At 43.1% G+C, this 12,678-nt stretch overlaps 2 protein-coding genes across 13 annotated transcripts in view; one reads left to right on the top strand and one right to left on the bottom strand.

Moving 5' to 3' along the window:
* MMP2 (matrix metallopeptidase 2) overlaps positions 1 to 4,359 on the bottom strand; it is a 35,332-nt gene extending 30,973 nt beyond the window's left edge. Inside the window, exon 1 of the mRNA XM_027467059.3 lies at positions 3,993 to 4,359. Coding sequence (XP_027322860.1) covers positions 3,993 to 4,136 — 144 coding nt within the window. The 5' untranslated portion in view covers positions 4,137 to 4,359. The remainder of the gene's footprint in view (positions 1 to 3,992) is intronic.
* The window catches only part of LOC101791976 (uncharacterized), a 716,414-nt gene that overhangs the window by 221,046 nt on the left and 482,690 nt on the right, over positions 1 to 12,678 (top strand). The window contains exon 1 of one of the 12 annotated variants that reach the window (XM_072043935.1): positions 11,961 to 12,066. The exons of the other annotated variants lie outside the window; for them this stretch is intronic. The gene's annotated coding sequence lies outside the window, so the exon portion shown is untranslated. Of the gene's footprint in view, positions 1 to 11,960; positions 12,067 to 12,678 lie in introns of those variants that run through there. 12 annotated transcript variants of the gene reach the window in all.

A 12,678-nucleotide genomic window follows, 5' to 3' on the forward strand; every position in this document is an offset into this window, starting at 1 on the left:
GTTTTGAGTCAGCCATTGCAAAGACCTGAGGAAGAAAGGCTTTTGTAACATCTCAGTTGCCTGGACACAGTGGCCAAACAATATCTGCATGCTTTAAAGACCATCGAGTGCTCCAGCAGATCATGGCTAGGCTGGGCCTTCTGGTGCTTCTGTGGTGACAGATGACCACATTTTCTCTCTTTAGAAAGCAGTGGTCATAAAGCATCAAAAAGGCAGCACAAGTCCATTATTTTGATCTCTTCTCCAAAATAGCATCCACCCAAGTCTTCCCCAGTTCCCATTTTGATTGGCAATCACCTGATTTAGTCACCTAATTAGGAGATGTAATTTAGTTTAAAAAAAAAAAAAAAAAGAAAGAAATGAGGCAAAGAGCAGGTGAGGCATCAGTTCATGCCTTTGAGCCTCTGGATGCACTTTGCAGACACACCACTGTGGTTCCACTTACGTGTTAAATCTGCCTCCCATGACCTGCTGCCCCATCCCAGAGGGGCAGGGGTCAGTCTGTTCACTGGTAGCAGTTACAATTAAGCAGCCTTACTTCTCAAATATGTGCTGATAAACCCTGTATTTATGTTAAACTAAACTGGACGTCAGCAGCTGTGGCCCTGAGGATCCATACGTGTTCCCCACCTTCTGTGCAGTACACAAGTGAGCTCACACAAACAATTTAGGGTTTAGTAGTTTTTTCTCCTTAAACTCAGCGTTGACTGCCAGAATAACTGAACTTCTTCAAGCAGGGACCAACCCTGCAGGAATGTCTGGCAGCCTCTAGCACGTGGTGAAAGCTGCCATGAAAACATTGCCATTCCAAGCAACAGCGTGACCCCTCACACAAAGCAAACAAGAAAATTTCCACTTATATCTCCAGCAACTGTGTAAAATCCTTAATCAACTCTATTCCTAACTGGAGATTAACAGATCTGGCCAAACAACAGGCTGCTGGCTACTTAGAGGTGTTGGCTTCAGTATTGGGATCCAAATTGAATTTGGGAAAACCTCTAGTTCAAGCTGTTGGCTTAGCTCGGACTGTTAGAAAGGCCAGCTCCGTCACATTGTTCAGCACAGGTACAGCTTTAGATTGCTGGATGCACATCCTCACTGAAGAGTAGATAAATGGATTCAGGTGAAGATGCTAGTTTGGGAGCATCCTGAATGCTAATTACCTACCACCATCTAATAATTTTCATTCACAGAGTCCAAACAGCTTGACTAACAATCTGGTGCTGTAGGCTTTATCCAACAGAGTGAACTTTCCCAATCTCTTCTGTGGGCACAGAGATTTCAGGAACTGCAGGCTGCAGTTCAGGGTTGCTTTACTGTGTGCCTAGCTCTAAAGGGAGTGCTACAGCCATGTCCAATGGCAGGTGTTCCCAAACTGCTGTGAGGGCATCCCACACTGGTGCTGAGCGAGGCACAGAGCTCAGGGATGTTGTGGCCGGAGATGCTGCTAGACAGAAAGGTTACCAGTAGCACTGTTCATAGGAGAGGAAGAAGCATGCTGCAGGTACTGTACCCAACATGTAAACTACAAGTCCATGGCAGGAAAGAAACCCAAATAGATAAGGTAAAGGTGTACTTTCCAAAAATGTGTCTGAAATATTATAGAGAATTATCTTTAACCAAGGAATCCAAGAAGTTTGACAGAATGACAGCACATGTGAATCCTTGTGATTTGAGTTATTTCCGAGGGAAACCTTACTTTATGTAGTTAATTGACTGAATTTCACCCAGAAGATGGGGGGTAAGACCTCTACATCAGCAAAACAGGAGAGGATATTTGATGCTTGCAGTTGGTCAGGACATGGATTGCACCAACCTTTTTGTAAAGTCCTCATTCTACCCTGCCTAGGAAATGGCTCGGAGTTTACTCAGAGAAAGGATTTAATCAAGATGTTACACCATTTCCTTCAGGAGGTCCTCCAGTCACCTCCTGACTAAGCAGAGACTATGCTTAGACTTTATGATTTTTATAACGATGTCTTCTGATGTGCTGTTTCTCCAGTGAGGGCTGCAGCACTGGCAAGTAATGGTTTCACCATTGCTACCATTAAGTATCTGCTCAGAGCTAGTGGGGCCTTGTGGCTTTCTGTGCAATGCACCAAGAACATGATCAAACAGACCCGTTTCTGCTCCTATCCTGATTGTAATGTAGTTTTGATATTTTTTGTCTTACCCTCTGTATCTGCCAATGATGTACCATGACATAGCACAGACTGTACGTCAGAACTGAAGTTTACTGATGAAGCAGGATGCTGCTCTTGCCATTTTAGGTTTGCAGGCATGGTATAGAATGAAAAAAATAGAAAATGAGGCATGATAAAGAATTGTATTTGGTAGGATTCTAAATAACAAGCTAACCCCCTCTCAGTTTTTCCTAAAATGGAGATTTTAGTGAAGATGAGAAATGAACATAACCAGCTGTTCTATGAGGAGAGAATCCTGAAGGAAATGTAGTGTCTGTGTAAACCACATCTTGGCCTAGGCTGCGAAATTCAGTTTCCCCAGAGTCAGCAGGGAGCTGTGGTGATGAGGAATTTTGATCCAGCCCATTAATGAAACGGGGTCCAGCTGCAACATAGCAATTTGTGTCCCGATGCTGAGTGCTGGGGCTGTGCGGGTGGAGGGGGTGAGAGAAAGGCAGCCAGTGAGCTTTACCCAGGGACACAACCAGAAAGACAAAGAAGAAGTGCAGTGTTAAAGCAGCTTGTAATTTTCCTCTGAGTACACATAATAAATAGGTTGTTTGAAAGAAACAGAGACGAGGGGAGATGTGGATTGCTGTTATTGAATAAAAGCCTGACTGTGTCTAAGAAAATAGATTATTTCAGGGTGGTTAAATTACCATTAGACATGTCTGACCCCACTCTCCTCTCCCACACATGCTGCCCCCCATCCCCTGGCTGCCATGCTGCCAAGACAAAAGCCTGGGTGAATGTGTTTAGTTAAGGGCTGAGGAGTGCCCTTTTTGGGTCTGTTTTGTCTGTTTTTCCTAAACTTTCCACGACAGCCCCCATCTGGAAAGTCTCTCTACCCTCCCCCAGACCTTCTTTAACCTGGCAAGCTTTCCCAGGATGCACACCAGCTCCTCAAGAAAAGTGACCAATGTTCAAGCCTCTATATACTAAAATAAGAATAATTTATCTCAATCTTCCTTAATATAGGATTGCTGCTGAAGAAGAGAGATATCTATAATTTACATGCTAAAATAAGGTTAATCTATCTCAATCTCCCCTTAAATGGACTTTCCCATAATGTCACTTTTATGAAGAGTCCACAGGGCTAAAATCAGGTTAGAATAAAATGCTGTAGAGTTATGGCCATAATTTGCTAATGTCACTTTCAAAAATCCAAACTCTTTTAACTCTTTTTTTTTTTTTTTTTTTTTTGTTCCAGGTTGAATTTAGAAAAGACTATTTCTTTAAATGTCTGAGTTTTTTTGTTTTTTGAAGTCAGAAGTAGTCATAATGGCTCATGAAACTTGAGCCAGCTTTCAATTGTAATTGTCCCTTAAAGCTGTTTATGCAATGCACAGCAAACAATCTGAAAGCAGAGCCCTGAGAGCTGGGTGATGCATGCATTAAGCCCAGGTTTACATAAGTGAGTTGCAACAGCCCTCTGTTCTGTTTGATTTAAGTCAAAAATCAGACATTTCTATTTGCTCTTTTCCCTCTTACCATTGGAATCTGTTGATTACAGCCATGATGATTTAATGACATTATTTTGTACGTTATACATTCAGACTTAAGAAAAAACAAAAACAAAAAACAAAAAACAGCTTTCTTTGCTGTCTTTAAAATTTTTAAGAGAGGAAACATTGCTTGGCTCTAGTTTTCCCTTCTGAAAGCTGATACCTTTGCTCGCTAGCGAGCGCTTCCAGAGACTCTAGAGAGAGAATGCTGCAGTCATTTCCTAGCCCCAGCTGAAAGAAGAAAGAAACATCTGCTTATGAAACAACAATATAAATCTGAAGCAAAGATGAAACCAACACTTACCACTGCTAGTTCTTTGTCTGTTTTTGGAGTGCTGTCTCCCGGAAACTTAATGATTGGTGACGGTGCAGCTAAAGTTTTGCTAAAAAGATACACTTGGATTAATAGGACTTTCAAAACTAAGCCAAAGACAATGTGAGTCTTCATTCTGCCTAAACTTGTGCTGTCCTCTTTGGAAAAAGCTTTTTCCTGACTGCCTGTCAGTTACTTTAGCTGCACAGTACACCAGTTGCTTATATACACATCTTAACTCTCTGCACCGTTTTCTCTTTTGCTTGCTCTAGCAATTCCTTTGTATGTTTAAAACATCCAGATGCGCAGTCTCAAGCTACCACAAGAGGAAGTCTGAAAACTAGTGGAAACATGAGAAAAGGCAGTTACCAGATGTGATTGCTGTGATTTTAAGGTAGCAACAGGCAGATACTCATTACTCCTGAAAGAGGCATATTTTTTTCTTCATTTGCATGTATGAGAGCAGTTAGTAATGCCAGAGAGCAGCAAAAGGCAAGACCATTCTTCATATTGAAGTGTCTGATGTAAATCTTAAATTTAAAACAAAACAAAACAAAACGTTTTCCTGCCTAAGTATTTGCATTATTTTTAGCCTATATTCTTGCCACAGACATCACAACCTGCCTTAGCCATATATGTGGTTACACTCCTACCCCTCAGTAACCATTAGGATCACGTACTTTGAGGCAGCCCCTGCATGGAGCGGTGCGAGGCTTCTCGTCCCCCTCCTGCTGCACAAGCCCCAGGTCTGTGTGCATGGGGCTCATTGGCACCGCTCACTCTGTGCTCGGTGCAGAACGTGGGTGCCGAGCTTTGGGTGAGACTCTTGGGGCTGGATCGGTGAGGTGTTTGTAGCCAGCTCGAGGCTTTGCCACCATGTGTGTGGCGGGTCACCTTTGACTCTCTGTGGGGTAAGAGAGAATCGGGCAAATTCTGCAATGAGAAGTTGTGCTCAACGGCTGGAGTTGGGGGAATTGTGCCAAATTCAGGGCTTATGGCGTGAGTTTGGCCCATTGGTGCAGCTGCCTTCATCTGAAATTTTGGTGCCAGTATGGCCATTGTCATGGCTAAGCTTCTTACTCCGTCCTTCACAATATCACCAGCCTGGAGGTGTTATTACAAGCTAAATGTTATTTTAGTTGAATATCCTCGATCGTAGGGGCTTTCCTCGTGACTTTTTAAGATGGGAGGCTGGCAATTCTGCATGAATGCAAACTGTGTTCTGGCCAGCCAGCTGGCACAGAGCAGTTCCTATTAAACTCAAGTGCAGCCACCAGGGTTCCTCTGAGCCCTATGTCAGCAGGGCTGCAGCACCTTTCCCCTAAATGTTGTTGAGCAAAATGCATCTGGATACAACGATCTCTACCAAGTAGGGCTCTTAATGAAAAGGAAATATTTTGCTGGTGTTTGGTTATGTATTAACAATACTTTGGGATTTGATATTGACAGTTTTTCGACTTAACTAATGCCGAGCTGTTCTGCCAGCTGCAGCCTGCGAACCAAACGATCGATTTCAAACTGGGGGCCAGGCAGTTCAGGGAGGAGCATTCCCAGGAGCTTTTGCTGCCCATGCATCTCTGGTGAAAAGCAGGCACTGCAGCTGTATGCTCAGCCACTGGCTGAACCAGCCGTGGGAAGCAGCATGTAACGCTCGAGGAGAAGAAGGAGCTGCAGGAGCTTTGAACACGAGTGGGGCTCTCTTTGTAAGCAGGTAGCTCTCCCACCCTTCACATATGATCCTAAAAGCACCTGAGTTACAATGAACGACTTTCTCCTAATGGTTCAGCTTTGAAATTACATCCTCTTCTTTTCCAAGCGTTGCCTTAATAAATGGCAGCTCTGAAAATGCGATCACGTTTTTCCACAGCCCTGCTTTTTGTTGTGGGGAATGGCTCTCCTGCCTTGTTTGTGATGACAGCTTCTATTTGGGTCTGGCTACACAAAACTGCAGGAGAGCAAAAGCTAGGAAAGACTCACTAGATGTGCCAAGTTACTCTTATCTTATCCTTAATGAAGCAAGTAAAAATATTGTGTGCTATGCTGCAAGACTGCAGTTATCTCTGCTGCGGAGTAGGTCGAGGGCTGCTGTAAATCTTAAAGCATACAAGCCACGTCATTTCTGTAGGAGCTTTCATGTCTTTTAAGATGGCTTAGTAGCTTTCGCTTTGAAGGGTACTGCAGTGAAGCCATTTGAAGCCAAGTGTGTCCTGGCACTTTCCCCTTGTGCTTGTAGGCCTCCCTGAAGTCTCATGAATGCCCAGACATTCTCCACGTGTCCCAGTGAATGAGGAATCAGAAATGGACGAGGACACTTGTGAATGGGCTATGAGATCCCTGCAGCTTGAGAATCTCGCTGTATTTAGTTTCTTGTCTTTGCCAGCAGTAGGTATAGGGCACCTTTTAAATACAGTTTCTCAAAAAAAAAGCAACAGATGTGGATCTGCTGTGGAACAGTGTTTCTCACCTTCAGTTGGGGTTTGCTGGCAAACTGCTTTCCTGGGACAGCTTTAGCTGGCGAGCAGTTATGCGAGTTATGTGCAATTAGGAAGCATAATGGGCGATGGAATACTGGATTTAGGGGCACTGGGGAGAACCCGGATATTGACTGTTCCCTGAAAGGTGGGTGCTCCATTATCACGTGGGAGCAGTAGCAATTCATGAGATCCTAGTCAAGAGTAGAAGTCCTAGCATTATATGACTAAACTCAGGATAAAATGTTTCTTGTTTCCTTATACTTCTCTTTGAGTTCCATAGGACCATCCTGTTCTCACAGGGCTATGGAGGTGATGTTTTTTCAGGCGAGGACTGCAGTGGTGCTAAATCCTGGGAGCAGGGAGCTCCTGCTGCTCTCGGACCTCAGGGCTGCCTTTGTTTTGTCATCCAGTTGGGCTGGATGACTTCCAGGGTCTGTTACAGCCTGAATTACTCCATGGTCCTACCAGTCTGCTGAATTTGAAACTGCACGCTATGGTGTGTTTTCTGTTCTCAGATAAGCTCAAAACCAGGAGGGAGGCCCTGACACACCTGAGTATTCTGATATTTACAGAGTACAGTTTGCCGTTAACATTTACATCATAACCGCTCCTTGTCATTCCAAGCTCTGAAGAGGTTTCCTCTTATGCTGGCTGGCAGTTAGTGAACTGATTCCTGGAAGTTAAAAGGAAGGGAAAACAGTAAAAAGCCAATGAAGAGGCAGAAAAATAAGCCCCCCTGAGAAGGTACCATAAGGCCATCTACCTGCTTCATGGAAGAGCTGAGTCATCTCTTGCCTTAATACTCACTCTGCAAGATACTTTTGTCCATGCACAGAGTTGCTACCTCTGGATTAGCTACAGACAGCGAACACAATTACAAGCACATCTACAACCTTTATGTGCTTCTGGAAAAAAATCATGCCAATGTTGCATATAACTTCCACATTAGATAAGACATTTATGCAACATACACATTAATTTATCTCTCCTGAGTCATAGAGAGCCGCTCTCCAGTTATTGTGTGTGTTTCAGGTCAGAACCACTCCATGTTGAGGTTTTAAAACCATCTACTTTATAAGTAAGATGCCAGATTTGCTTTCTAAGTGCCTACTTTCATGCATTAATAGGAACTGTATGGCAGAAACCACACATTCTGAGATGCCAAATGCCTCTCTTGAGGGCATACTTCAGTAATAACAGTAAAAAAGGGAATCATGATGTCTTGTGTTATCGAGCCATAAGCTACATATCTTAGTAGATCTGGCTGTGATAAGAGGCACATGAGTATGCATGAACATGCTGCTTTTATCAAAGGATTTTTCTGTTTCCAGAAAATTATTTTTTAAATGTTTCAGGAGCACTCAGCAGTTTCAGGATTAGACTTCAGATGGTGTCCTGGGTAATTTGCTGACAGAGTAGTCAACCTTCCAGAAATACACTGTAGCAATTCCTCCTGTCGCTAATTCTGAAATTATATCAAAAGCTGATGATTTCCTGGTGGTTTCAGAGCAAATGTTAGGCAGAGTGTCAGCGAGCACAGTCCACGGGAGGATGATGGATTTATTCTTAGTGGCTTTTTCATTATTCATAGTGGGTTTTTATGTTTTAAATTGCTTCTTGCCACATGTCTGACTTGTGGGGTGCTGCGGTAGAAAGTTGCAAGGTTCCCGTGGTGGTGCCAGCGTGAAGCCCCCCAGCCTGAACCTGCGGCACACAGGGCTCATTTATCCACTCGCTGCTATTTCCTAGCAGTACCTCGGCTGAAGACGGACCATCTATGCAGATGGTGTTAATACACAAGGAATACATTCCTCTGGTGTTTTGCACAGGGAAGGCACCGAACTCCAAGCATCTGCCATTCTGCACCTGGAAAAGAAGTAGGGGGTGCCGGCGGCAGATGACTGATGGATACAAGTGGCCGTGTAGGAACAGAGAAAGACATAATCTTAGCAGTTTGTCTGTTTTAGTCAAGTTGTCTCCGGAAAGCAGTGGTTAGTCACAGCAGCGTCCATTTGAGTTTAAAGGGATTAATAACTTCAGCAAGAACTCATTTATACCGCAGTTAAGTGAGCTCCTGTAAGACACGTATGGTGAAGAGTTGATCCTAACAGAGCGTAAGCCTTAAACATCCACATCATTTATTATCTGGATGTGCCCTCTGCCTGCTCAGCGGCTGGCTCAACCCCTGTGATCCAATTCAGCATATCTGACCACCACACGAGGGAGTCTTTAAACTTAGGAAATCGGTGCCTGCGTGTGTGTGCGTGCATGGAGGGGGGAGCACGGAAAAACGTACAAAGGGTCAGCAGTTGGTACCAGATGTGATTTTCAGCATTTAAGGTAGCAATTACATTTTTGCTTTTGTTTCTCTCATCCCTTCCGTTTTGGGAAGTTGGGTCCTAAGGACGTGAAGTTCCTTTGACACATGGATTTAGTTTGTTAGCTTGCTGCTAAATTAGAAATGAATTTTTAGTAAATCCGTTACCTCAGGACAAGGCATTTTGCGCTACATTTGTTCATTATGCTTCTGCCTGAACCAGAAATTCCTGCTTGGGACCTCAGCTGGTGTTAACTGGCATTGCAAAGCTTCTGTTGGGTGAATTAGTTCAGCAGAGACAATGCTGAACTACCTTGGTCAAAACCCAGGCATACGTGTGTCACCCATACAAACTGCTGTGTGTCTACTTTAGCGCTTCCAGCTATCCTAGAGAAGGTTTAAAATGCCAGCTCCTTGGGTAAATTCCACTCTTGTCCCTGCACATTTTCCTGGTGTACTTCTGGCATGTTTTAAGTACTTTTATTTCAAGTATCTGGTAGGATGAAGGGACATCTGCTGAGCTTTGAATCAAGACCAAAGTCCTGATGCTGCAGTATTTGCTTAAGTTTGGTAAAGTTGACGTGATCATAAGTAGCACTAGGGATGGATACTGCTGTCCATATTGATGCTGGCCTCTTGTTGGTAGAGAGCTATGTAATTCCTGCTGCTTGAATTTCAGAGAGAGCCCCCAAGGATCATGCCCCTGAATGACCCAATTACCAGGTTGCAGGAAGGTGCACGTTACCTACAAACAGCGCCACGCCAAAGCTGGGCTGTTCCCCACTGGTCATGTGTTCGTGGCCGAGATCTTTGTTGGAACAACCCCGAGCAGGTCAGAATAACAGGTCTGCTGGCTTTGCTGCCGCTGCCGAGCAGCCGCTTGTTGATAGGCACTGTACATCTCACTTGTCATTATAATGCTACGACTCAGACACCGAGGGGCCTTAATTAATGACTTTGAAGATCTGGTCTTTTATAATTCATGGCAGAACTTTAATTAAAATCAAATATATAGCAGTTGAACTAGCAAAGGATTTAAAGTGCACAATCTTTGATGGAGAAAGTGATTCCCTCTGACCACCAGCGCTGTATGCTGAATGCAAATTCCATTTCATTACAGCACTCAGAGAACAGAATGAGCTTTTTTCAAAACAGAGAGGTCCCTGTTGTTACAGACTCTGGAAAGTGGTAATGCCAAGGGGCCTGTAGTCATATGATTTCGCCCTCCTTGCCACCTCTTTCTAAAATCCTCATATATTTTACATGTCTGTATTAGTCAAAAAAAAAAAAGGGACATAAATTTGTAAAATGCTTACATTCTCCTTATTTATACAGATGGCGTGTAAAAATGCTGTGTATGGATCAGGTACTCGCTCTAGGACTCTTGTGAAGGCAACGAGTGAATTCTTATTGCACATAAAGGGAAACTGAACCACCGTTTTTAGCCAGTGAAGGGGAAATTAATGTATTTTTGAAAAATTCAGCATAGCGCAGTGATTGATTACATTTTTTTTTCTGGCCTATGTTATGTTAGCTGAACTTAGGCAAATATGTAACAGAATACATTCCTCTAGATCATAAGTAGTGCCACAGAATGTGGTTTTCTTATGGCAAGTTAATTTGCTTCAGTTTGGTCTTACTGTGTACTGTGATTCACCTGAATTTTCATATCAAGTATGTTTTATCTAGGGGACGTACATTGCTGTCCCGTTACTGCAGTGAAGTTCTTAGAATGGACTCGATTGTCTTCTTGTTTTTTTTCTGCCTTCTTAGGGTAAAAATTCAGAAGACATTGATGGCTTTGATTTTATAATTGGGCCTTCCTTTGGGGTTGCTGAGTTTCCCCATCCTGTGTATGGAGGCCAGTCCATGATCTTACCTCCAGAAACAACAAGAAACCTAAACTACCTGTTACATATACAAAAGCTAATAGGCTGAACGGAATTTACAGCTGAGCAGATTTAAGGGAAATTGATCAATAAGTCACATCAGGATCTTTCACAGAAGAAATTGCCTTGAGAGATGAATAATGGAAAAGGTAGCATTTGAATAAGTTAGTCACTGCAAGCTGGCGAAAATGCAGAAATTACTGGCTATGGAAATGGTTTAACAGTAGGAAACTACAATTCACAAATAATTTTTCAACAGTTGATAAAAAAAATGGGTTTAATATATTTTGAACGTAATTCAAACTTCTCTAGTTGACATCTTTACAGCGGCAATAATTTCTGTTATAAATACCAAAATAGAAATAAATCTTACAAACTAACTTCCCTGGAAAGGCAAAGGTACCTGATTTCCTCAGTGGTTGTTCCTGGTAATGTTGCAAAAATGTGGTCAGTTTTATGTTACTGACTTCTCACACAGTAATTCAACCTGCTGCTATAACTGCAGGTTGTGTACTGTTAAATCCTGGGTGCAACTGGGGGGAAAAGACTTATCTGGAGTTTCTCTTTGGGTTGTATCAGCAGCTTGCTGTGTTAAAGTACATGTAATCCAACTGCGGCTTGTTTACATCTACTGATTGAGCAGCATTTTGTGGCATTGTATTAGAAAAACTTTGGGTTGCTTTCAGATGAGATATGCAGGAGTGTGCTCGGTGTCTGTACCAGGGCTGTTTGGGCAGCTGCAGGCACTGCGCAAGTTACAGGGGCTGGCTGAACAGGCTGGGAAGTAAATTGTGGATTTTATTTAGCCAACTGAGGCTCATGGATTTTATTTGGCGACTTACTTTCTGGTATTATTAGGTATCAAGGTCAGCTTATTTTCCTTTAACGAGACTGCTAGGTCGTTGGTCCATCACAGAGTGCTCAGGAGCAGCACCACAACCTCAGAGATGCCAAAAAGGAGGAAAAAAACAAGGGACCAGTGGGAATCCCAAAGGGGAGAAGTTAGAAGTCTAAGAGCCCTGTCTGCTTACAAGGGGGGTATTGAGTTCAAAGGAAACCTCCATCAGGCGACAGCCTGCACCAGCGGCACCACCTGCCTGTGCCTCAGCCGTCTGCACGGCCCTTAATGCAGGAGGGGAATAAAGGCAGCATTTTAATGGGCAGTGGGAATGTTGCTGCAAAGGGATTAAATTCCAACTTTTTGTCTTTTAACATTTTTATTACTCTTCCGATGCTTTTTATGGGCTGTTAATTTCTTTCATGCTTGACCATTATTAATACAGGGCAAATAAATGGCTAAACTACTTCCAGAGGCAACTTGATGGGCCAGAGAGGATGTCTACATTTTCCTGACAGGGAGACTGATTCTAGGGCCGTTTGCACAGGTTTGATTCTGTTTTTTATTCCTTATTTTAAGGTAATTTTAAACAATGCTGCTACTGCTCCACACAAAATCTGGATCACATTTTTCTGTGTTTAGAAAGAGCCAAAGTGCTTAAGGTTTTACTCTGTGATCTAAATGGAAATTTACTTTGTTTTTATTTCTTCTGGTCCCCCCCACGCCATGATGTCATGTACAAGGCTTTGTATCAGCAGTTATGATCATAAGTAAATCAATCTGTGTTTTCCGAAGAAAGTAAAATAAGCAGTAGGAACTTCTGTGTGCTATGAAGGATTAAAAGGCATTACTGAAATCAGGCCGTCCTCTATGCTGGCGCGGCAGTGTTACTAAGTTTTCTTTATTTTTTTTTTTTTTTTAATTAGTATTACCATCATTGGTGGAGTCATCTTCCTGTTCCAGGAAGGGATATGCTTCAAAATCCAGCAAGTCCTCTCACTTTCAGCTCTTCACATGGGGAGGCTCTTCAGCCTCAGCAGGCCGGGTTAATCCTTTTTTACTCCTTACCTCCTCAAGAGCTTTGGGTAGAGCAGTCCCCAGGTCACCTGGGCTGAAACACGATGTTTTACTGCCAATGCTGGTTTCACTCTGGATGCTG

This window comes from Anas platyrhynchos, chromosome 12 (assembly GCF_047663525.1).
Source record: "Anas platyrhynchos isolate ZD024472 breed Pekin duck chromosome 12, IASCAAS_PekinDuck_T2T, whole genome shotgun sequence".
In the NCBI taxonomy this organism is placed as follows: domain Eukaryota; kingdom Metazoa; phylum Chordata; class Aves; order Anseriformes; family Anatidae; genus Anas; species Anas platyrhynchos.